At 44.3% G+C, this 26,797-nt stretch overlaps 1 protein-coding gene across 1 annotated transcript; it reads left to right on the top strand.

Moving 5' to 3' along the window:
* Positions 1 to 1,270: 1,270 nt before the first annotated feature.
* LOC306703498 (uncharacterized protein) lies at positions 1,271 to 26,043 on the top strand (the record flags this gene model as incomplete). The annotated part of the gene is made up of 4 exons (XM_079169478.1): positions 1,271 to 1,498; positions 2,542 to 3,595; positions 24,843 to 24,900; positions 26,001 to 26,043. 4 exons carry the CDS (start codon positions 1,271 to 1,273, stop codon positions 26,041 to 26,043), a joined length of 1,383 nt encoding a protein of 460 aa, XP_079025604.1.
* Positions 26,044 to 26,797: the final 754 nt, after the last annotated feature.

Here is a 26,797-nt window from a genome sequence, read left to right as displayed (position 1 = left end):
TGACCACATGTGTATGATGCTCTCCTGATATTTACGGAAAATCTATATATAATCTATAAATTTGCTGTTTAAAAAATCTCAAACATGGACTCTTGGTTAGGGCGTCCTAGTTTCTTTGAATAGACCTCAAAGTTTTGAAACTCCCTTGAGGAAATGGTCCCAATGAGAACTGTTGACTTGTGCCGAATATAGACTCTTGAATTTAGGAAATCCTTTGAATGCTGCAAGCACTGCAAACAAAATGTATTCATTCATCTTCACTGGAGGCAGAGAATTGACAGGAAGACTTGGAAAACCTGAACTTTTCTTGAACTTTAGAGCTGACAGTCATTGTTTCAAATCCTCTGAGCTGGTGTCACTGTCCAAATACATTCGGAGCGCAATGTGCAGTATCCTCTAAATGTAATACGTATATTTTTGTAATTAGTATCTTTATGTGCAGTGAGTTTATACAGTTTGTTTGTTCTTTTTTTATTTCATTGTCCGAGCATTGTTTCTGGTTTCTTCTTACATTTCTTTGTTCTGTCCTAACAAGAGGAGCAAATTGAGCTGAAGAGGGTGAGGACACAATATGAGGAAAACTAAATATCAATATAAAAATACTAGAGAAGGTAAAATTTGTATTTAGAGAAGATGTTCTGCAGTACACTCCACCATATTAATCAGGATAAACATTTATCTTTCAGCCGCAGCAGATGGCGCAACATGACAAAGATGCGTCAGGAGAGAGAGTCGGTGACGGAGCGAGAGAAGGGAGAGTCTGTTCTCACAGTAACGCACCTCTTCTCTCCGGCTATGCACCTGCAACCCTCCCCCTCCCCCTCCCGTCCTCCTCCCCGGCGGTCAGACAGAGCAGGTAGTGCGCACTGAGCGGCGGCGGGAGTGCGCAAAAAGGCGGCCGGCATGCACCTGGAGAGAAACCGCCCCGCCAAGCCGTCGGAGGGCTCAGCCGGAGACGCAGCAGCAGCAGCAGCAGCATGCGGACTGACGCTCAAACGGCGGAGATTTAGCAGCAGGAGCACCTGGAGCTGCAGCATGGGCGTGGGAGAGAGGCGCAGCCGCGGGGAAAGCGATGTGATTCCACGGTCATAGGAAGGGTGGGTGGGTGGGTGGGGGGGAACCCAAGTAGCGATTTGGATCGGAGTTGTCCTGGGTGTATTAGATTTATTTTGGGGTGGGGGGCTTGGTTTGCTGTCTCGTTCTCCGGAATTCACTAAACACAGTACTTTTAATTTATTTTTTGCCAAACCTCCTCCGTAGTTGAAAAAAGATGGAGAAAGGCGCGCAGCAGATGCTGTCCAAAAGCGCGGAGAGTCCGGCAGAGGACATCTCCAAAATGAACGACGAGGAGCTGCTGAAGTGGGGCAAAGAGGAGCTGGTGCGGCGGCTGCGGAGGGCGGAGGCGGGGAAGAGGAGCGCCATCGTGGAGCACAGCAATCTGATGCGGGAGGTGAATCGGAGACTCCAGCAGCACCTGAACGAGATCCGGAGTTTAAAGGTAAGATGGGTGTGTGCTGCAATGAGCATGCTGATGTGAATGCGTATGGATCAGTAATAGAGCAAGACGTCTGAGATATAAGACACATTTATAGTTTGTCAGTTCAGCGCAAATTGGTCACTACATAGTTGAGGTTATAAAATCATTAATCCTGTTGCTTAGAGATGTACAGACTTGTTGGAATGGTGAATGCTCGTGTCAATTAATTTATAATATATTCATTACATATAAAGTGGATTTTGGTGCCCAGAGCATATTAAAAAAAAGTATAACTTGTTGCCTTCATGGGTCCAAAAAACGTTTGTTGGTGTAGCCATCAGTTAGACATTGTGTTTAGAATATTTAATATCTAATATCTTTAAGTCTAGTCAAGGAAACAGCTCCCACTAATGATCATTTCATTCAGAGCTGAAGTCATTCATCGAATTAACGAGTTAAGACATTTTATCGGCTAGTATCTTAATAAAAAAAATGTAATTACAAATACTTCAATTCTACGGTTCCGACTTCTCCAATTTTTGGTTCACTGCCTTTTGCTGTTTTAACACAAAAACATATATAGTTCTTTTTTTTACGTTGGTCGGACAAAAACAGATATTTGAAGTTGGGATATTTTTGTCATTATTTTAGATAAATTATGTTATTCAGGTATAATTGGCAGACTAATACATAATGAAAATAATCACTAGTTGCAACCCTGATTTCACTATTGGTTAATCTGACTTTGAACTCATTCATGGTTTTGCCTATAAAATGTCAGCAAACGGTGGAAAAACCCCGACACTTTCAAAAGACATTTTTTTGTCAACTGTCTAAAAAATAAATTAGACGAGGAAAAGCTGCAAAATCCTCCCATTTGAGAAGTTGGAACCAGAGAATGTTTATCTTTTTTTGCTTGAAAAGCAACTCAAACGATTAGCAAAATAGTTGCAGATTAATGTTCTGTCTATTTTCACTCGACAATTGATCAATCCCACATGTAATCCCTCACTGTGCTGCTCTCTGTGTGTGTGTGTGTGTCCGTGCCTATATGTATAAACCAGGACGTGAACCAGAAACTGCAGGAGGACAACCAGGAGCTGCGGGACCTGTGCTGCTTCCTGGACGACGACCGGCAGAAGGGGAAGCGGGTGTCGCGGGAGTGGCAGCGCCTCGGCCGCTACAGCGCCGGCCTGATGAGGAAGGAGATGTCCATCTACCTGCAGAAGCTGAAGGAGCTGGAGCAGCGGCAGGTGGAGGTCGTCTGGGAAAACCTGGAGCTCAAGGAGGTGTGCCTCATGCTGGAGGAGGAGAGGGCTGCGGCCGTGGCCAGAGGCGGAGAAGGAGGAGGGCACGGAGGTCCCGGACATAGGAGCTCCATTGACAGCCTGTCTCAGCTGGGTGGGGGGGTCCCAGTGTCTGGACTGCTGCGGGACGTCGGCGATGGGAGCAGCACCTCCAGCGCAGGGAGCACCGATAGCCCAGACAACCCCCACCTAAAACCATCTCAGCTGGGCTCCAATGCCAGCCCAGGATCGAGGTGCGTCCCCTCGGAGCACACCCACAAACCGGGAGACGTGTGCAAATCCACCGGCAGGAGGCACAGCTCCACCCCAGAGTACCACACCTTCCCCCAGGCCTGCCGCCCCCGCGGGGGCTCCCTCACCAACCTGGACCCTCTTGGCCCTCGGGGGCACAGCCAGGAGAAGCACAGCAAGTTCCCCACCAGGCTACCGTGCGACTCCCACGCCAAACACTGCAGCTCTGACCTGTTAGCCCACAAACAGCTATTGATGTCGGGACAGGCGTCACCGGGGAAGGGCTCGGCCAAGTCTAGCCCTGAGCTGAGTGAGAAACACCGATCGGTCAACATGGCGGGGGTGGGTTGTAGGGGTCCTGAGGCCAAGATGGCAGCGATGGGCACGCCCGAGCACCTGAGGAAAGGGCGAGTGATCTTGGGTAGTCCAGAGTCTATACGGCACCACTACCACGATCAGCAAAGCCCTGGGGCGGAGCACGGCAAGGGGAGGTATGGCAGTAGCTCCCCCGGCAGGGACGGGGATCAGAGGAGGACACCAGGAGAGCAGATGGCCCCCCACCACCAGAGTCTGTACAATGGTAGGCAGATGGTAACTTTTATCTTGTATTTCAATTCATATCTCATTCATGACCCATAAAGAAGAACTTTAATAAAATTACAGAACATTATACCAGGATGTTATCTGGCTTTGAAATGATAGATATACAATTTATCATAGTTATACTTCTCTAGCTAACACACTGAATCAACAGAGGCCAAAAACATAGAGTTCCGCCCTGGCCTAACACCAAGACCAGAAACCGGCCCATATCTGCGCCTACTTGATCCAAATGAACCCCCTGGTACTGCCGGATTTGAGACTGGAACCCAATCAGCAATAGAGGCTATATTTAGGGCCCGAGCACCGACGTAGTCGAAGCGGAGGACCTATTGTTCTTCTAATGTTTATTATTATTATTAGGGCCCGAGCACCGATGTAGTCGAAGCGGAGGACCTATTGTTCTTCTAATGTTTATTATTATTATTAGGGCCCGAGCACCGACGTAGTCGAAGCGGAGGACCTATTGTTCTTCTAATGTTTATTATTATTATTAGGGCCCGAGGACCGACGTAGTCGAAGCGGAGGACCTATTGTTCTTCTAATGTTTATTATTATTATTAGGGCCCGAGGACCGACGTAGTCGAAGCAGAGGACCTATTGTTCTTCTAATGTTTATTATTGTTATTAGGGCCCGAGGACCGACGTAGTCGAAGCGGAGGACCTATTGTTCTTCAAATGTTTATTATTATTATTAGGGCCCGAGCACCGATGTAGTCGAAGCGGAGGACCTATTGTTCTTCTAATGTTTATTAGGGCCCGAGCACCGTCGTAGTCGGAGCATAGGACCTATTATTATATTGTTATTAGAGCCCGAGCACCGACAGCCTTGGGCCACAAGGTCCCTATTGAAACTGTAGGAATTATTATCAGGGCTCGAGCACCGACGAAGTCGGGCGAAGGCCCTATTGCAGGGGTCGGCAACCTTTACTATCCAAAGAGCCATTTTGCCCTATTTTCCACCAAATAAAATTTGTCTGGAGCCGCAAAAGCTCTTTGATGTCAAATTTCTCGCCACATATCAAGCATACAGGAAAGCCAGCATCGTTGGCAGTGAAAGCAAATGAATACGTCCACGCAGAATTAAACTCTCCATTTTCCTCCGTGACTTTCCTTCTTTTGGATTTATCCATTGATAGTTTACCGAGGGCGGAGGTCTGCACATCATGATCAGCCAACTACAAGGAAAGGCGCTTTACGACGTAAGATACAAGTGGCGGATCACCATTACCATTTTGCTCGACAGGGTTCGAATCCAGGTTGATGCGATCTTTCCATAAATATATTTTCTTGAATGTATTTCTTCATACGTGGCTGTGATGTAGTGCTACACTTATACAATCGTAATCCCTGCAATATATATGAGATGTGGCTTTTAGATCTCCAGCAATAGTTGTTTGTGAATGTGTGACGAATCTGGCAACAGAGGCAGAAAACAGCTGCTGCTGTTACGCGAACACAACACACGCACGGAAGGAAACCAGTAGGTTTGAAAACCAGTAGGACGTAACACCAGCACCCACTGCATGTCCAGTATACATGAATAGTCACGTGATATTCGTTTTCAGGCGTTTTAGTCTGGATCTCGAAAACAATGCTGAAACGCTGTGTGGACGCAGATAGTTTTTGTTTGTTAAAACTCATATTAAACGTATTATTGTGGATGTAGCCTCAGGAAGCCGCAGCAGACGGGCCAAAGAGCCACATGCGGCTCCGGAGCCGCGGGTTGCCGACCCCTGCCCTATTGAAATCCAAAGAATTATTAGGGCCCGAGCACCGGCGTAGTCGGAGCGGAGGACCTATTGTTATTCTAATGTTTATTATTATTATCGTACGTGTCTCGTCACAAAAAGGAGGTGCTTGGAATACTGGGAATTTTTTTTTATTTGGCACGCAAGCCAGATTTTGCGAAAATTGCAGTCTGATTGGAGTGTCCAGGTATGAAATATTGGCTCGATAGCGCCTCATATTGAGTAGCCCCAACATTGGGTTTCACCTAGCTGTATGAAATTTGGTACGTATGTGTAACGTGATGGGACGTACAAAAGATCCTCTTGGAATTTTTCACTAAACCAAACAGGAAGTCAGCCATTTTCAATTTTCTGATGTTTTTTGTCCATTTCAAGGCGCCGTATTTGAATGAACTCCTCCTAGAGATTTAACCCGATCGACTTCAGATTTGGTCAGTATACTCTTGAGACCTTGGCAAGATCAAAAAGTTAGCAAACTATGTATCCGTGGCGTGGCAGCAAAAAAACACCATTCGCTATGATAAAGGAAGTTGTTCTAACTCGGCCGTACATTGTCTAATCTGCTCCAAATCTCTCATATGTCATTACATCCTGACCCAGAACACATCTATATGACAATTTAGAATCATAGTAATAGCGCCAAATTCTAATTTTGGTTTGACCTGGCATGAACTCTCTGTACTCCAACCTCTATCAAGTTGGCCTGCTTCACTTTATCAAAGCCAATTCTTTTTTTATAAGGACTGCTGACATGTGCTATGATTGTGGAGAGTTTTAGGCTTACTGCTGCATTATTTCAAAGACAAAAGTGCTTTTTTTTCCAGGCGAACCTGAACATTTTTAATTTGAGCTGTGTGCCATCTTCATTCAGCATTAACCAGTAACATATACACTGATATGTACACATATTAACAAACTATCACAAGTGTTATAATTCCATTGAAATTATTCAAATAGACCTTGTAGTTAGAGAGATAAGCCCCTTTAAGTATGGGTATGACATTTTTGAGCAGAGGCCTCAAAATAGGCTTCGAGGTTAAAAGGTTATTAAAGACGTTCATGAAGTCATTACTACTGAGGTCTATAGGAATACATAATTAATGTTCTCTTTAATAGTTATAATCTTACCATTAAAGAAGTTCATGATCTTATCATTAAAGAAGTTCATGAAGTCATTACTACTGAGGTGTATAGGAATACATTATTAATGCTCTCTCTAATAGTTATAATTTTATCATTAAAGAAGTTCATGAAGTCATTACTACTGAGGTCTATAATGATACACGGCTCAACAGAGTTGTGACTCTCTGTCAGCCTGGCTACGGTGCTGAAGAGAAACCTGGGCTTGTTCTTATTTGTCACTATTAACGATGAGTAATAGGCTGCTCTGGCATTACAGAGGGCCTTCTTATATGTCTTAAGACTGTCTCGCCAGACTGACCGAGATTGTTCCAAGTTATTGGAACACCATGTTCTTTCAATTTTTCGCAATGTTTGCTTTAATTTGAGGGTTATACCATGGATCGAACATCCTTTGTTTTACTAACTTCTTCTTTAGAGGATCAATAGAGTAGTGTCATTCTCAGTGAGCCTGTAGCACTATCGACAAAATGATCAATCTGGGTCGGACTAAAGTCACAGGAGTCCTCTGTTATATTGAGGCATGGTGTTGAGTTAAATAAAGATGGATTCGCTTCTTTAAATTGAGCTACGGCATCGTCAGATAGACATCTAGTAGGGGTGCAATGGATCACAAACCTCACGGTTCGGTTCGGATCATTTTTCGGATCAACAAAGAAAAGGATAGGAGACAAATATAACTTTGCTTTCCATTTATTGATTAAAGAACTTTGGGCTATAGTCTATAAAAAAAAATATTGAAGATGTCCAATTTGAAACAAAATGAAACAAATAACAAATATATATAAAACTAATTTCTGTTAAGTTTAAGTGCAACATGAGGTATGTTGATACCCTCTTCAGGGCAGACCGTAGCTAGCTTCAACTGTTTCAACTGAACTGAACTGCTCGGCAACAACTTGGGTCTGTTTTTACTTCCTGTCAGGTTATATCATTCAAATACACTGCAATAATGTTTACCATTACTGTGAAATGGTCTACAACTTTACATTTTTTTTCCAAGAAGATGAGAATATCTACATTGTCTGGGGAGAGGGTAGACCTTTCTGTGGTGACTGGGATATTACTGTTGGGCCTGTCTAGCTTCACTCTGCGGCTTCTGTCAGCACCTGCACCAGGTGTGTGTCTGTGTGACTCTCACTGAGGGGGCGTGTCTACAGCACCTGTCTGTGTGACTCTCACAGAGGGGGCGTGTCTACAGCACCAGCATATGTATCTCCGTGATGAAGTGAGCGGTCACAGTCGCGTAGCTCTCCGTTGCCCTGGAGCACTTTAACCAGATTTAGAAACCCTTTGTTTTTCACACCGGAGAATGTCCTCATGACTGCAGCAGTAAAGACTCCAATAGATTTGGTAATAGCTTTAGCCCGGTCTGATTCTGCCACAAACGGTTTGTTTAATGCCGCGATGATACGTTGTTGTTGTGGCTTGTCCTTCTGTCCTCTGTCCTCTGTCCTTCTGTCCTCTGTCCTCTAGCTGACAGGCGGGATGGTGGCTCTTCATATGTGTGGACATGCAGATGTATTGCCGTTGTCGTATGTCTTCCTCTTTAAATAATGCCTACATACTGTAACAATTTTGTCCACCACCCTCATTATAAGTTACAGGGAAGACAAAATGCTCCCAAACTTGCGACTTAAGTGATGCCGAGGCTTCTCAAGCTTCTCCACTCGCCATGACTTTCACCGTTAAATGCTTCTAACCTGCTCCGTTCACATGAAGGCCTACTGCTTTATATCTGTTCATTGACACTCTGCATTGATATTCGGGGACTTGTTACTTGAAAAGGAACAGCAGCAGTAAAACTGTATTACACACTATGATGATTAAACTGTAAAAAACAAATTTAAAAAAAATACTCCGCGGTTCACAAGTGATCCGAACCGGGAAGTGTGATCCGAAACCGATCACGGATCGATCCGTGATCCGTTATACCACTAACATCTAGTGTAGAAACGTTTCCTTAATGGCGTACACTCCGTTAGTAGGAATTCAAAAGTTATTCGATAATGATCCGATAAAAGAGGGTTCTGTGGAAAGACTATTAAATCTTCTATTTTAATGCCATAAGTCAGAACCAGGTCGAGGGTTAAAACAGTGAGTGGGTTTCTGTACGCTCTGACAGAAACCAATCGAATCTCATAATAAGATAAACGCAGTACTAAGGCTATTATTCTCGACATCCACATGAATATTAAAGGCACCTACAATAATTACTTTATCTGTTTTAAGGACTAAATTTGATAATATATAATAATAATAATAATAATAATACGGCCCTGGGTCCCGGTACACTATAACAAATAGAACTGGCTGTATTGTTTTCCAGGTTGGGTGTGAAAGACTAAGAACCAGGCTTTCAAATGAGTTCTAGTCTAGTTTAGGTTTAGGGTTTAATAATAGGCTTGAGTCAAAGATGGCTGCTACTCCACCTCCTCGGCCGGTGCCTCGAGGAATGTGAGTATTAATATGACTTGGAGGAGTTGATTCATTTAGGCTGACATATTCTTCATTACACAGCCAGGTTTCAGTAAGACAAAATAAATCAATGTGATTATCTGATATGAAATCATTTACTAGTACAGCTTTAGATGACAGAGATCTGATAAATTATCCTATTTTGTTACACTGTTGCGTTAGTTTTAACTTGGATTAGGTTATTCAGTTTAACTCCTCAACTGTTTACTTTTGATTTAATTAATTGAAATGGCCGTGGGGCAGACACAGTCTCTATATGGTTTTGGGGGGGTAACTGCTCTAATGGAAGCTCAGAGAAGTGTGTAAGACGGCAACTCTGCTTCCTGGTCTGAGCTCTGGGTTGTCAGACCTTGTACTTGTACGCCCTTCTCTGGGAACTGTTTCCGCTCCCAGAGCGACTTCATCACAATGTTCTGTTTATGCTTACTGGGAGCAGTAAAGTTAAACAGTTTACATGAAACCAAATATGCCGGGTTCAACATAACAAATTATATGAGGTCGCATATGCTTATTCTTCAACAGTTCCACCTTGAGCAGCTAAATGCTACTTAAACATTATTGCATTAGTATTACCAATTTAATAATGTCCTGATTTGTCCCCTAGCTTAAAAATAAAGACTCTGTCACTGAAAGCAATAATGTCCAAAAGAACTTTTTGACCATTGTTAAAGGTGACTGTAGTATTATTATTAACAATATACTCTGTTACATCCTTCATGCAGAGATCACTTACAGGTACTCGAGTCTCAAAACCTGTTTATTAGACTTGCTCTACGTCCTGCTGTTTTCTTTTTAAATTGTATTCTTTATTCTTATGATTTTTGTCATAATTATTAAAGTGTTTCTGCTCTTGTAGTTCACCTATTTCATCCTCACCATTCCCACTCCTTTTCACATCTGTCCTTATAACACTTCCCTCTGTGGAACTGCCATAATCATAGTCTCCAAACTGTAAAATCCCAATTTCTCTGGACATTCGTACAAAAGGTTGCGCCTATGAAAGCAGTTCTCTGAAGCATTATAGCCATTTACGTTACTCATTCTGCCCCCCATCACTGATTTGATTCCTGTCTTTTTGCCCACATACCTCTATGTCACCAAAATGTACTGATTTAAAAAACAAATGATGATGATTTCATTACATCCTTTCTTATCTAACATGTCAGCAAACGGCTAAGAGGATTTGCAGCTCTTACATCACACCCCGGGCAGTAACGTTTCGACAGCCGATTTAGGAAATGAGAAAGGCCTCTTTTGTCATCATTCATCTGCTAATGGACCCCAAAGTTAAACAGGCTGAATCCTCTACGATGGCCGTCATTGCCTTTATTACTTTGCTTACTTTACTACCTTTACTGCGACACAAGTTTGAGTGACCTTTGTTGTGCCCTCCCGTTTTGCACAATTGCAAAATGACCTTCCATAATTCTTGGCTGTATGTGTGTGAGTGTGTGTGTAGAGTGCATGTATTCTTGGTGTGCTATTGTTTGTTTACAAGGGTCAGGTATGGTGTGACTGCAACAGACGGCCTGCACGCGTGTTTGAGTGTATGTTAATATCCGTGTGTTCTGGTGTGTGTTTCTGCATGTTACATCGGTGCCCTAGGTGCATTTGAAAACACAGTTTTTGTTGCGGCTCAGCTGGCTCAATCTCACATTACTGTGCATAGGCAGAAAGAATCTTCACAGTGAGCCGAAAGTACACACACACACACACACATCCCTGTACATCTATCTTTGTGAGGACCCACACACACACACACACACACACTCATCTAGTTTCTGTCAAGGGAGCACATCATATATTACTCTGCCTCTGCTATTAATAAACCTAAGCCACATAGTTCTGGATACCTGCAGCTATTGTCACTTTTATCACTAAAATAAACCTGAGCACAAACATATTTGTGACCATTCCAACTACCTGAGAGAAACTTGCTTTGCTTGGAATTTAAAATGTCACATGTAGCATTTTGGCATACTAAGTCATTTCAGTTTGTTATTACCACAAATGATGGCTGCCAACCTTTCAATGATGGCTGTCCAAACTGACAGCCATCATTGAAAGGTTGGCAGCCTGCACAGGATGTTTTTCTCCCACAGTATTTATCCTCACCGCCCCTACGACTGCGCTATTGACCTCCACTCGGGCGCTTCGTTCCCTTCCAGTCGGTTATATAACATGTCGAGACCAGAGAAGGTGTCCATGGAGGAGTACATCTCTGTCTTTGAAGGCTGGAATCATTCGCCCGTCCTCATCACCACTCGGAGCCTGATTCTTTTTTGTCACTAAGAAGGACAAGAGCCTCCGGCCCTGCATCGACTATCGGGGTCTGAACAGCATCACCACCCGCAACAAGTACCCTCTGCCACTGATTAACTGCGTTCGAACCCCTGTCTGGAGCCACGATCTTCACCAAGCTTGACCTTCGCAATGCATACCACCTGGTGTGGATCCGGGCAGGGGATGAGTGGAAGACAGGGTTCAACACCCCCCTTGGTCACTTTGAATACTTGGTCTGCCGCTTGGACTAACCAATGCCCCCGCAGTTTTCCAGGCGTTGGTAAACGACGTACTCCGGGACTTCCTGAACCGTTTTGTGTTTGTGTACATAGATGATATCCTCATCTATTCGGTGGACCTTCAGGAGCATCAGCGCCACTTTCGGATGGTCCTCCAGCGTCTACTGGAGAATAAGCTGTTTGTGAAGGCAGAGAAATTCGAGTTCCATGTGACCTCAGTTCAGTTCCTGGGATTCATCATTGAGAAGGGTCAAGTGAGGACGGATCCGGAAAAGGTTAAGGCGGTAATTGAATGGCCGACTCCCTCTTCTCGGAAACAGCTCCAACAATTTCTGGGGTTTGCCAACTTCTACCGCCGATTCATCAGGAACTAGAGCAAGCTAGCAGCCCCCCTCACTGGTCTCACCTCCTCAAAGACCATGTTCGTATGGATGCCAGAAGCCGGTCTGGCATTCCAACTCCTCAAGGAACGGTTCTCCTCCGCCCCCATCTTGATTCAGCCCGATGACACCCGACAGTTAGTTGTGGAAGTGGACGCCTCTGACACAGGCGTGGGGGCCATCCTGTCACAACGTTCGGACTCTGACTCTAAGCTTCGCCCTTGCGTCTCTAAGGGGATCTGGACTCTGGCTATAAATTCTGTGTCCATGAAATTTTGTTCTGCTCCGGAGTCCACCAGAGCTGAGAGAGAGAGAGCGAGAGAGCAAAGAGAGAGATGCTGGCAACAACAGTCTTGGTGGGGGGTTGAGAGAAGGCTCAGGTCCGCTCACCAGTATCCCAACCACTACTGGCGAGCGCCCCCGGTTGGCCGAACTGGGCAGGAGGAAACCGAATGTCCCACGCGGCCACAGTACAGGCACTCACCCGCTCTGATCCGCCTATCTCTCTCCTGTGGCGAAAGGTCAAATACCTGCCGACATTGAAACAGGAAGCCCCGGCACCTCCCCAGCGTTCCGTCATAGGGATCCGGAGACGGCACGGGGGACTCCCGAACCAGCGGGGCGAGGACTGGAGAGGAGGGTCTCGGTGCTGGAGCCAGCGGAGGCTGGACTGTCCGAGCCAGTCCCTGCACGATGCAGCCAATCTGAGAAACCTCTGCTGCGATGGAGCTCTGTGCTTTAAACATCTCCTTGAGCATCTGCTGGTGTTCCTCCAGCAGCGTGCTATGTCCGCCCATCGAAGCTGCTCCTGAGGTTGCTGGATCCATACTGGTCAGTCCGTTTGGTCACGGGACTTCACGATTAGGACCCAATAGCAAGACCACAGGAGGCAGAGTCCAGTAAACAGATTTTATTTTGCCAGAGTAAAAGGACTGTAAGGTGTGGAGCCCGTGGTCCAGGACCAGAGTTGATATACTGCCGGTGGTAACAAGCCAGATTGTCCGCAGCTGTGCATCAATCAGGGGTGTGGCCATGAGAGGTGTCCGAGGGCAGGCCTGAGAAAACAACACCAAGCACATGGCATAACAAAACAAATAGGGGAATGACAGACATATGAGAGGAGAGGAGATTGGGGGGAAACAGAGGTTAACACACAATGGGTCAGACAGGGATCCTGACACTAAGAGCATAAACCGGAGCATAGACCAGAGCAAAAGTACAGTGCAGAAACAAACTAATACAAATACAATAAGAGCAACAAACTAATATGAATACAATAAGTGCTAAGTGGAAGGCTCAGGGTAGTACTTCTTGAAGAGGTGAGTTTTTAGCCTGCGCCGAAAGATGGGCAGCGACTCTGCTTTCCTGACGTTAGTGGGGAGTTCATTCCACCACTGTGGGGCCAGGACCGCAAAAACCCGTGACCGGGTCGATCGGCTGCAGGGACCTCTGAGCGACGAGGCAACCAATCGCCCAGAGGCAACAGAGCGAAGTGGTTGGGCAGGGGTCTAGGGCTTGACCATGGCCTGGAGATAGGAGCTGTTCCTTTCACTGCCCTGTAGGCTAGTACCAGAGTTTTAAACTGAATACCAGCTCTTACAGGGAGCCAGTGTAGAGAACGGAGAAGGGAAGTTGTGTGGGAGAACTTGGGGCAATTAAACACCAGACGAGCTGCAGCTTTCTGGACAAGCTCCAGAGGTTTGATGGCTGACGCCGGGGCTCCAGTAGCTCGGTTTTGTCCAGGTTGAGCCTCAGGTGGTGTGTCGCCATCCACTTTGAGATGTCAGACAAGCACGCAGCAATGCGTGCCTCCACTTGAGTGTCACCGGGGGGAAATGACAAGACCAGCTGGGTGTCATCGGCATAACAATGGTGAGGAAAGGAAGGAGTTCAGTCGCAATAGACTGAAGAAGAGGGGAGGGGATCGAGTCAAGGTAAGGTGAGGTGAGGGGGAGGGAGAGCTGAGGGGGAAGAGCTGGAGAGGGTGGAAAGGGGGGCTGAGAGAAGGAGGATCTGATATCGTTTTATCTTCTTATCAAAGAAGTTGCCGAAATCGTCAGGGAGAAGGGAGGAAGTAGGAGGAGGGGGTGGTGGTTGGAGGAGTGAAGAGAAAGTTTCGATGAGTTTTTTAGGATTGGAAGCAGAGGTTAGGATTTTAGAGCCGTAAACTGCTTTAGCAGTAGATAGAGAGGAGGAAAAAGTGAATCTGCTGAACTCTGGGATTGCGTTGTAATCTGGATGGAGACGTTTTGAAAACGATGACGCAGATATACACATTCACTCCCCAGTCACAATGTGTCCTTCTTCGGCTGTGGACAGACACAGAGAGGGACACGCGCACAACCGAATCATACGTATCGAACATAATCTCCCGGCGCAGATGATAAAGAAGGAAAACATTAAAATACAAATTAAAATCAATAGTTTTTAGTCTGGATTTAAAGGTTGTCAAAGCTGGTCCTCTGGCTGTTTCAGTAAATAAATACTACCTCATGAACTGTATTAGCACATATATGCTAATACATGATGAATGAGAACAGTATAACTCTTGGTTAAGAGCAGGGGTCCCCAAACTTTTTCCTGTGAGGGCCACATCACTGAACATATCGTTTGACCTAGGGCCCGATTATGGGGGGGGCGGGGGGGTGCTGCTACGTGCGTGCTACTCGCAGGTGAGCGACTGTTGCATCGTGCGCACGGATCGGGGCAGAACACCGCCGTGCGCGATACAGAGAGCAGGGGAATTGAAAACGCGCGACCATGTAGTGACAGACATGACATGCCGGCGTGTAAATAAATTAAGCACAAGTACTCGTCCTTCAAGCTCCCGTCTCTCTGCTCTTCTACTTCTTCTACTCTTCTACTCCTACAGGGTGCGCGCATGACAGCTCTCATCTCGTTCGCCCCCTGGTGGTTGGCTGATTCAGGAAGCGTTTGATTTGATATGTAGCAGAGCACGTATTTTAAACGTTAATATCGCAGACGATCGTGCTCATTTAATCGTGGCAGCCAAAATCGTGATCGCGATTAAAATTCGATTAATTGTGCAGATTGAAAAAAAATCATAATGCGTCTCTGGCATTGTTCAGGGGGCCGGACCAAATGTGGAGGTGGGCCGCATCCGGCCCGCGGGCCGTAGTTTGGGGACCACTGGTTAATAGCAACAGAGTGATGAGTATTACATTACTCACTGCAGTTGACTGAAAATATAGGCCTAATATTTGAGAACGTATTTATTCTTTTATATGTATAGCACACTGTAACCAAACAGGATGACTTGGATGCTCCAAGACAACATCCATCCTGGAAAATTACTTTGAGGCACTTTGCAAAATGAAATCATTATGGCCCACTTAGCTTCAGGAGCTTTTTGGTTGTTTCATTAAATGTGTATGAAGACAAGTAATTAAATCACACCAATTTAATTCCAGTGAAGATACAGCAATGCTTAAACTGTGATAATTGGACATGCCGTTATGGGCAATGAATTGTGTCAATTATATTTGCAGGAAAAGAGGCTTGATGCTAATCCAATAATACACTTAACACCTGGTTTTTAATATCCAGTGTCCACATTGAGATCCAATTGAGGTCGAACTGAGATCCAATTGCTGTCCAGCCCAAACAATCGAACGTCACATGCTAGCTGCTTAGCCATTGCTTCATAAACGGCTCTGTTGCGATATGAATTGCCAAGTTTCGCTTCCATACTGTCGTCAGACCAAATTGAAAGCAGGCTTGATCGTCCATTTTGATATGTTTTTCTTGCTTCTTGCTAATATCTTAACTCTCTAGCTGGATAATGGCTGCTTTTTCGCTGGTTTGGAAGAGTCGCTTACGATTCAATATTTTTTATGGCCACCTGGCTGTTGCATGCGGATAGTAAACACAACTGCATTTACACTTGAGTACCTGACCACCTCCGGAGGCCCATCAGATCACAATCCACCCTCAATGCGTTTTTGGGTGCATTTTCACCTGTTGTTTCGTGTGGCCAAACAATCCGATCACCCAAAAAGCATTTCAACGCAAGGTGTTAAGCAGATCGTACTGACTCTGGTTCTAAACAGATTGAGTTCTCTTTCTTTTGTTTATTTCTTTCTATCTGGTCTCAGTTTGTTAGTTTCATAGTTTGACTGCTGCCGCAATGACAAAATCATCAAACTCCACCAATGTGGGCGTGTGGTCCCTCATCCAGCCTTGGTCTGTTAGGATGAAGGTCCAGAAGGGTAGAACGAATGGAGAGTTCACTGGGTCTCATCCCAAGGGGGTGTTGAATCCAAAGTTCATGAGCCGCGATGCCAGCTAAGCCCCCACAATCTGTTCCCCCCGCCACTGACAACTGTTATGTGTGCGTGTTTGATTGAAAACCGGAAATCAAAAATGGTTTGTCTGGGCAGAAGTATAAGCATCCTTGTTTCAGTGGAAGAATATGTGGTGTAACTAAGACTTTTAGATTGAGTCTCACTGAATAGAGGACCCTGGTATGACTAACAATGTGTGTGACACATGTTGACAGGCTGACGCAGGCTGTGAGTATGTGTGTTAAAGAAAGTATTTACCTTGGTGATGTGTCATAGCGGCCATGTGCCAAGCTGAAGGTCGCTTCATCTTTCAGGATCACTGTGAGTAACTCTGGGTTGAAGAATGCAAACACAGCTCCCTCCTTTCTTTCTGCTGCTTTCTCTCTTTTGAAGTCCTTTTGCCTAATCCATACCACTCTTATTAACTTTCTCTCCCGAAAAGCTTTCAATAAACAGAATTTTTTAAATTTTATCTCAAAGCAGTGGTCTTTATTTAGGATTTCAAACAGACATATACAGATAAATAAGACACAACCATTGACGATATATAATCAGTGGGCGCCGTCATCGTGATGTCACCCATACAGTTTTGGGCCTCAAGTTTGGCATTTTGGCCGTCGCCATCTTGGTCTTTTGCAACCAGTGAACGGAAGTAAACATATTTGAACTGCGGAGGAGAGACGCCATTTACGGCTCTGGTAGAAACTTGTCAATCACCGTGTAGCCCCGCCCTAAAGCGTACCCTGCTTTATGGTCTGTTTGACTCTAAATGGACCCTCATTTACTAAATGAACACCATGCTGCATTGAAGAATACTTGAAACTAGAGAGTGAGACCATAAACTCATGTTTACAATGTTTACTGAGGGAATAAATCAAGAGAGAATTTTCTCATAGACTTCTATACAACCAGAGGAGTCGCCCCCTGAAGGACAGTAGAGAGAATGCAGATTTAAGACACCAGCATTGACTTCACTTGGCAGAACCGGAGGCTGCCGCCTGGTTCAATACCATCATGCATATTGTAACACCCCTCATATCTACTTCACCATGTTATTTTGCTGATTAGTGTGTTTAGAGAAAAACAGTAGTGGGATTGTACGTGGATTATGTTGTTTAGATGACATGGCCTGGCCTGTGATTGTGATCAGGATTTCTCTTTTGGATAAAAGTGGAACATGATGTAACTGTCTTCCCTTCGACGTCAAAGGGTTAAACACACCTGCATCTGCTCCCTCAGAGATGGAGGCACACAGAGTGTTATCAGAGTGACAGGCATCTGCGTGCATGCACTGTGTGAGAGAGTAGTTTATTCTCTCGGGTTTCAGACACCGCATGGTGATATTCCTGATCTTGTTGTCAGTCAGCTCTCCGGTTGCAGTTGTGTCAGCGCAACAGAGTTGAGCACAGATGAATAAGCATGCATTCAAGATCAAATGCAGCCTGTTTAACAACCCATAGTTATAGTTTTTCTTTCATAAAGGCAGTTGCAACCAGTGGGATACGCATTTCCAGTAATTTTGCTAAACCGGGTTTGCAAAACGTCTTTACCAGAAGGACAAATTGGGACATTGTGGGCCCAAATCACACAAAAACGTAATGATAATACGAGAGCCCAGGCTTGAAAGTGTCCTTTTGTTGTTGCTATGCAACTGCAAAGTCAGCTGTCAAACTCGCGTTCTTACGGGCATAGACCTAAGTCCCTCCCATTGTCATGATCTTGTGTTAATCTCAATGAGGAATTGCATGACGTAAACATCGTTACCTTTATCAATTTGGAAATGGTTATATTAAGGTAATCAAATTTACCCACCTAATACTCAATAATATCAGATAATACTAACAATTGACAAACTATGTGCTTTACAGAATGTCTTTTAGCTCATCGTTTTGGTTTCATGCCCTGTAGCTATACTGTTGCGGTCTAGTCTCAGCCCTCTGATGAAACTCATTTCCAGCACCAAACAGCAGACCGAGTTAGCATCTAGCTGGTGACCATAGTGGAGCATGTAGCAGCTTAAGGGACAGATATCTCTCTCAGTCGGTGGTGACCCGACCTAAGGACAGTGAATATTAGTCTTACATTCCCCAGGATGCCAGAAACACAACTCCAAATCAATACTAATATTGCTCCCTGTCTGCTGGATGTTTAAATTGGCAATTGCTGTGAACACATCAGCCATTTCAACCATAATCCATACACAGTATGTCAATATTTTATTTGCGGTTTGGTCTGCTGCGCCAAAGTGGCCATAAAAAAACGTCAATGAATGCTATGTCACACTAGACATATTTTTGCTGCAATATCAATCAATTTCAATGGAATCAGATCAGTTTATGGGGGGAAAGTTTAGCATCAAATTCAACTTGTGCCATTGACAATTAGCAAACCGTCTAGACACGGCTGACCATGGAGGGAACAAAGAGGGGGAGTGTCCAAAACAGAGGAATCTTGCATAACTTAATATGTGTGTTTCACCACCCACTGTTATGTAGCCTAACCTCTGCTGGGGCAAAGACTAATCCACAGAATGGGTACGGTTTGCCAGAGTCTGACTTCCTACGCCCTACACAGAGTCTGACTCCCTACTCCCTACGCCCTAAACTATGAAGGCCTAGGTTCTAGTTTTAAGACACTTCCACAATGACTTCCCTCGGCAGAACCGGAGGTTGCCGCCTGGTTCCATCATCCCAGAGCTATTTAACGACACAGCTGCGTCAACAAGCGGTTGAGCTGGCCACGCTTGGCCGTTTTGTTGCTCCGTCGCTCGTAGCGTGAACGCACCATGACTAAAGGAATGGTACGAACAATGGAAGACCCCACTTCCATCTCACTGAATGGCAGAAAAGTAGAACATTATTTTCTTTTCAAACACTTCCATAGATGGTAGGAACATTTGATATTCGGCACTATTAGAGATTCAGATGTATTGTAAACCCTGATTACTGCTAACAATCCAGCTATATCTCTTCTTGCAGTGCTATGTATATTTGTCTTTGAGAACACCCTGCAGAAACAGTTGCTTTATTGCTAATGGAGGGGAGCATTACCGAGGGACAAATCATTTGTCAGTAGCATTATTGCAGACAAAGAGAGAGAGAGAGATGTCGTGAACGCAGTATGTGGGTGTATGCCTTGGACTGAACTAATTTCCCGCTAGAGGCTCAATGTGTGTGTAGAATACAGTAGTTTATGCTCCACTGGTACTTTTTTAACTCAGTGTGACTCAATCCAAACAAGCCTATATGCAGTACTTACCACATAAAGGGAAAATAGAGGGATATGAAAGCAGTTTATCACGAGCAGTTTGTGTTCAGGAACGAAAATAACAAGAGAGAAAGAGAGAGAGGAGCTGATGTACAGTAAGCTCTGTGGACTCAAGCAGCTGCTACAATGCATTTTATCTAACTCCAGCACGAGGCGTACCGTTATGCATATGTCAGCAAAAAGTTCAAATGGCAGTTATGTTTGAGCCAATTCAACCATCTCTCTTGATGTCTCAGTGTTACAATCCTACGGCTGTAGATGTTACTGCAGGCTGCTACGAGCAATGATGTGGCTAATGTATAGCGCTAGTGATATAAAATAAATCAGGATTCTTACTATGTTTGGCTTTTCATCTGAGATAAGTTTAGCCTGAGTTTGACACCAGAAGCCAAGCCTCTCAGCAGCATCATCAGTCATCCTCTCCTGTCTAACAGTCTCAGAACATTCCCATCTGCTCCTATTCATCACTGTGGTTTAATAAGCTGCATTTATTGTAGAGGGCGTCTAAGAGTACTTATTGCATGCTTACTTAATTTCATCCAAAAAGACGTAACAGGAAATGACATCATCAAAGCCTCGGCTCTCCTTTTGTTGACCCTTTTCTTCATCTCCAGTTGGTCCTCAAATCACTTAACCTCTTGCTGCCGAGAGCCCCCTTCAAGCGGTGTTCGGGGGGGGGGCGACAGAGTACACGCATGTAGTACAAATCACTTCTGAGAACGAATTCAATGATATTTTATGATATATCAAAAACCTACGTAATGAAGAAATTCTGATCAAATGGACCATGTAAGCTATTTGAATCATTCTAAAACATATATATATACACAAAGTACTACAATATATTACAAGTACTACCACAATTTCACCTATTTTTCGGCAGGAGACGGGGAGCTATGTTCTCCGTTACCAATCCCAGCCACCACCTACGGTACTCTCACAGACAAACCGCATATCAAAGAGCACGAGGACTCCACACTGGATTCAAAAATATCTTCAAAATTCTTCTCCTTCAAGATAAGACACTTTCACATCGGCTTCACTCCGGAGGTTGCTGCCTGGATGGGACTTTTGCCTTGTCACATCCTGTGGCTGGAATATATTTCCCAGTAGCAGCGATACATTCTTTTATAGCCCGACATTTTATTATGCCAGTAATAGATCTAGTGAATTTTTTACAGTATATGACATGTAATGTGGGGCCTCTTTTTTCATAAGGAAGTGGGTCAGGAAGGTGGCGGAGCCTTGGAATATTTGGCTGGAAAGTCATTAAGTATTGACCCGAGGGGCCTGGTGGATTATGAGATGCTACAGTACAGCGAAATCAGACACATACGCACACACACAGGCCCAGATGAACAAATGGAAGCACACACACACACACACACACATGCATAATAACAAGCGATGGTGAGATGGTTCGGGGAGGTCAGCAAAGGTCTCTGGCAAAGGTCGCCTGGAGCTGGCAGCTTGTGTGGGTGTGTTTAAGTTCAGGCTGCGTGTGTGTGTGTGTGTGTGTGTGTGTCTGTGTCAATGTGTGTGAGCGTCCGTGAGCTTGTGTAATGCTAGGCTGTGTGATCAGAGGTCCTGTGTTAAGGACAGGCCTGCTAACTAGGCCAACAGCTGCTTCTCTGGGTGTTCATCTCCAGTCAGCTTTGAAGCCCTTTTTTCCCGCTGCTATTATTTCAACACAGGAACATTTTGCATATTAATCGAGTTTATATTCTTGTACAGTGACCACCACACATACACACGCTTATTTAAAACCCCCTTTGTGGAAAGTGTCCAGGTGTCGGCTCCGAGCCTGCTTTATGTATTCAAATACATGCAGTACATTCACTTTCTGTGTGTGTGTGTGTGTGAGAGCAGCGTGGGCGGTTATGATTGGGCACCACAGCAATTAGACTTTGATTAAAATTCAGAAAAGCCGACGCTCTGTCCCTCGACCACCCATTGTGTGTGTGTGTTTGTGTGTGTGTGTGTGTGCGTGCGTGTGTGTATGTGTGTGTGTGTGCCCTTTGATGGTGGACAGAGGGCCGGTCCTCTCCTTCAAAGAGATCCTCTCTCTTATCTGTATTTCGTCTTTCCTCGACAAAAATACATTTAATTTCAGAACTGCTGGAAAACACACACACACACACACGACCCCTCTCTCGCGTTGCCCCTCTGACACCCACTCCTCTCTTCCTCCATCCTTTCCTCCCTTCCTCCCGTCCATCACCCTCTCTGACACACACAGCAAGGTGCGTTGAAGCGGAGCAGAGCACACTGATATGAACCAACCCAGAGGCCTGTGTGTGTGTGTGTGTGTGTGTGTGTGTGTGTGTCTGACAGCCCCGACCACTGAGACACAACCAGAGGCGTAAGCAGGTCAATATGAGAATGAGGGCGGTATGAATGTATGTAACACAGAGAGAGAGAGAGGTGGAGTAACACAGGTTGATCCAAAAAGAACTGTTTCGTTTGTAATTAGAATATCCATCACCCTCACACACACCTACACACACACACACACACACCTACACACACACACACACACACACACACACACACACACAGTGAGTGGTTAAGCTGTGTTTGAGGGCTGATGAATGACCGCAGTCAGCGGTCAGCTTCTCTTCCTCTCCGCAGCTGCTCTGCCACATGCTCACTTTGAGGGTTGTACAACGTGTACTCTAGTTTCGCCGTGGTAACCGATGGAAACCGGTTGCCGTGCCGCAGCGGTGTGTGTTTACGCCCCTTTCTTTCTACTGACACACGCTGGGTTTGTTCATGTCGATGTGGATTTGCGGAATATGAAAATTCTACTTCCACTGTTTAGTTTCTATAATAGTATCACTTGAGAAAAGTATGAGAAACTCACTGAACAGCAGAACGCATGTTACCGGATGATCCGATATGTGAAAAACATGCACGCATTCAGTCGGTGATGCAGAAAATCAGAGAATATTGTTTTGTCTTATTTTCAAAGATGTCCGTGCCGTCAGTGAACTGCTGAGTATGTCTGTCGTGTTTTTGTCTAGGCTTGAGCTAAAGAAGCCTGCTATAAAATTGCGCGTGAATAATTCACTATATTACTTATTAGTATAACGTTCAGTTCAATATGTGATGCCGTATAATTCCTTCAAACCGTAACGACGTTACCATTTTGGATTATGTCTTTATTGTTGGTCCCGGTTTGCTGTTTTTTGCAGCTGATAGAACACACTAATACAAAATGTATCGGTATTTATCACAGCTGATAATCATCATGTCTCTTTGATTTGGTCTAAAGCCAAAGTGATTTGCACGGATCCTTCATTGTGGGACATCGTTAGACCTAAACGCAGTGTTTCAACATGCAGCGTCAAGATTAAGTTTAAAGTCTAACTTCCATAGACTGTGTATAAGAAGTTGACGTAGTCATGGTGACGTCACCCGTTTGTTTGTGGACTGATGTTATGAAGCTTTAAATTCGGTGATTTCATCATGGTCACCGCCATGTTTTTTTGCGACCAATGAACTAAAGTGACCATATTAGGAATAAGTAGGAGTGACTTAGAGACGCTGTATACGGCTCTAGTAAAGACCTGTCAATCACCTGAATGTTGGAATTAAACTTGAGAATGTAAATAAATTAATAAATACATTTTAAAATTCATTTTTACACAATTACTGCCTGCATTCATATCTTGCCTTATTTGCAGAAACTAGCTGCAGTGAACATTATGCAGATGTTAAACGTTTCCTTATTGACTTCACTGTATATGAACATTATATTTTAGGAGAACAGCATTAACATCAGTTTTCTTTGACAGCGAGAGAACAGAGAGAGAGTGTGATGTGTAAAAAAACATGTTCAGATAACGAGACATGTTCTTCTCGTCTTGTTAAACCTTGGCTGACATCTTTGTCTCAGGAGCTGCTGAAAGAACAGAATTCACCAGCGGTTAGACCACAGCTGCTTTTTCGTGTGTGGTTGCCTCTGTTCTCACCGACCGCCACATCATTCGTCTGGGAGGGTCTGAGGTACAGAAAGGGTTAGAAAGGAAACATGCATCCATTTGACGCGTGTTTTCTCTTTGACAGCTCATTTTCATGATCGTTGTCGATGTCTATTACTGTGAAGCTCCTCTCTTTCACAAATGCATACGAATTTCAGAAAATACATTTTGCTGCCAGAACAGATTCAGATATTACTGACATATCTACGGTAACTGTCAGAAAAAAGTAAGGACAGGAGAGGTTGATGCCGGCGACGAGAATCAAAGTGGATTGACAGAAAGAGAAAAGTGTCCGTGTCGCACCGTCAGCGAAGCAGTATTCAGAGTGAGGAGGTACACCTTTATATCTGAGTGTGTGTGTGTTTGGAATAACTGGCAGAACTGTAGAGAACCAAAGGAAATCTTGGTCGACTGAAATTCTACCTACTCTTCAAACAATCAATAGGTCGATGGGGAAAAAGAAATCTGCATGTTTTCCGGCCACAGTGCAATGTGCGCTTTACACAGAAGCCTAAATGAATTATAAATACACTTGCAGATTACATAAAGCAGCATATTAAGTATATGTTACAGTGGTGGGAGCATATCGGAGCGCCCGAAAGAAACTCACTCGAACACTGATCTCATATTTGACTGAATATTGGAGGATAACGATCGTCAGTAAAACTTTATTTCACACTGTGATGGTTAACGTTAAACTGGAATTAATCACATGCGTGCCGAACCGTGAGGGGGGATCCGTACGGATCACGGAGGTCCGTTGCACCACTAGTTAACACTTTAAAGACAAAGTAGTGACGGCAGGTCAGGGTGTTTTATTTGCAGCAAACACCGACCTGGTATGAGAGCCAATCCACACCGCCCAACCCGCAAAAATATGACTGAATCAACTACCCGAAAGAAACCAACATTTTTTTGTACTATAGTGCCTCAATTGTCAGGACTGAGGACAGAGACAACGACAGAAGCAGCTTCAGCTTGAGAGGTGTCCACTGTGCTCTCTTTCTGTCCCGCCCCCAGGTGTGGGAAGATCGAGGATATATAAACAGATGAACTGTTCCAAACGGTGTTCTTTATTTATGCATAGTGACAAAACAAGTAACCCTTTATTAAAGACATGAACTCTGTCTCTGTCTCTCTCTCTCACACACACATGCCCCTACCGCCCCCGAAAGCAATAGATTAAGAGGCGCTGTTCTCTTCATGAAAGCAACACCAGTGAACCAAAGAGAATTTGGTCGGACAAGATCATATCGACCAAACAATCGACCAACTGACCAGCCCCCGACAAACTGGCTTAAATTATGAAAAAGTCGATGAAAGTCGCACCAAACCACTCATGCGCATGTTGGACAATGAGTTCTGGAATTGATTTGATCATTTGCTTTGTTTTCTCTTGCAGCTCTGATATCTGCTGGTTGCTGCACCAACTCCTGTAGGAGTGTAAAGCTTTGGGACAGGTGAGTCGCATGCACACACTTTTAGCTCCTAGTCTAGTCTCTTTAGCTGCTCAATGCTCCACTGTGTTCACCAGGGAGATGCTTACTTTGTTTGTCAGGTGAAGGCATAGAGGGTTTTCAGAGCTTTATTGCTGAAAACTGCTACTTGCTGCAGCTAGAAACCAAATCTAGAGGTTTGTGGGTTGGAAAAAACTAAATTAAAGCAATGAGCTGATGCTGAAATCATTGGTGATCATTATCATTGGGTTCCTCACTACATGTGACCCTTTTCAGATTGCACTTAGTCATTTGATCTATTGTTAATGTAAGAATATTGATACTTTTATTAAAATATTGCAGTTTTTCGCATTAACTTGGGACGACATGTGAACACACGGCCATGTTTTATATTTTCAATATTAATTGAACTGTTTTTATTTTATTTTAAAGTAATTTTACAGTTTATACAATGGTCTTTAATACAAAGCATTGAAGCTTCTTCACGTGATGCTGCTTAGCCAATCAAATATGTGTATTCTGACAAGTTTCCCGATTCGAGTGAGATTCATGCCGTGTTCACACCAAACGCGGCATACAAAGTCTATGCACAGACGCGATGAGACTGGAGTGACGCTTATTCGCGATGGGGCGGCGCGATTGAAGCGAATGACGCAAATTCGCGATAGCCTATCAGGGTTGAGAAGCTCCTCCTGTCATTATTGCCATTGTTGAATCAGGAAAAAAATATTGTAGCCGTAGGTGTTCACCCAGATCTCTACCATACCTCACATTAGTAGAGACCGGACCAAACTATATGTATAAATGTATGTGTATAAACCATATGGTACAAATAATGAAAAAGACGCTGCCGTATTTATGCATAGATGACGTTATTTTGAGTGTTGATGGAGCTGCTACAATGTTAGCTTAGCCAAGCACCGATCGATCTGAGCTCCATTGAGAAAACAAGTAATTTAAAAGTTATTTGCTTGTCGTCTTACTAACAAAACATGAATTCAGACTTTTTACAAATCGGCATCGTTACGTAGTTATTTCGGCATTCTTTTTATGTTTATTGCCGTTAAATCACAGCCAAATCAGTTTATTTTGTGTTCATACAGCTGTATGCCGGCGCTGGCGCTGGCGCTCCCCTGTAGAGACTAGTCCGGACGGGAACGCGCAGCTTTCTTTCTTTTTAGCTGAATCTATTTGAGGACGCTGATTGGCTAAATTGTATGTCACACATTTATATCTTTAATCAGCAATTGGCTAAACTGCTTCCTAGACCCGCCCCTTTTGGGCAGTTTCGCCAGCGCTCCAGCGCTGCTGAGACGTGCACACGCGGAGAGGACGTGCAGGGAAAGCATATATTTACCGCAGATATCATATTTTACACATATTACTGGGTGATTCCATACTTCAAAAACACAAATATTGACAATTTGTATAATTTATTATTATTATTAATTTAATTTATTTGTTGTGGTGGCGCCCTAGCGCCCTCTATTGACCAGACGCCACTGACCTGCACCCAACCTAATTCATGTTATAGATTATACAACGTGGGCTCACCTTTTAGATCAAACTTATTTCTCGACCAAAAGATCTTTTTTTTTCCAAATGGAACTATACATTCTGCCATTACTCCTCGACTCTTCCCGCTTTGAGTCTCTTAGCAGTGATTGTCAGAGCTAGCTGCACATACAGTCGGATTTGAGACCTGCATTTACTTTGACAGTCTGTTATGTTACAAACACTGAAGCGCATTCACACAGTTTTTTGTGGATCTTTTCAGGCTTACATTTATGATTGTATTCGGAGCTACACTCAAAACATTCAAGGCTTAAGACCTGGCAAAAATGACCTGACTACACCGCTGGTCTCGGCAGGAAATACCGTTTAACTCGTGCACTCAGTG

This window comes from Pholis gunnellus, assembly GCF_910591455.1.
Source record: "Pholis gunnellus genome assembly, chromosome: 11".
Classification (NCBI taxonomy): domain Eukaryota; kingdom Metazoa; phylum Chordata; class Actinopteri; order Perciformes; family Pholidae; genus Pholis; species Pholis gunnellus.
This window is presented reverse-complemented; position numbering and strand designations above follow the sequence as displayed.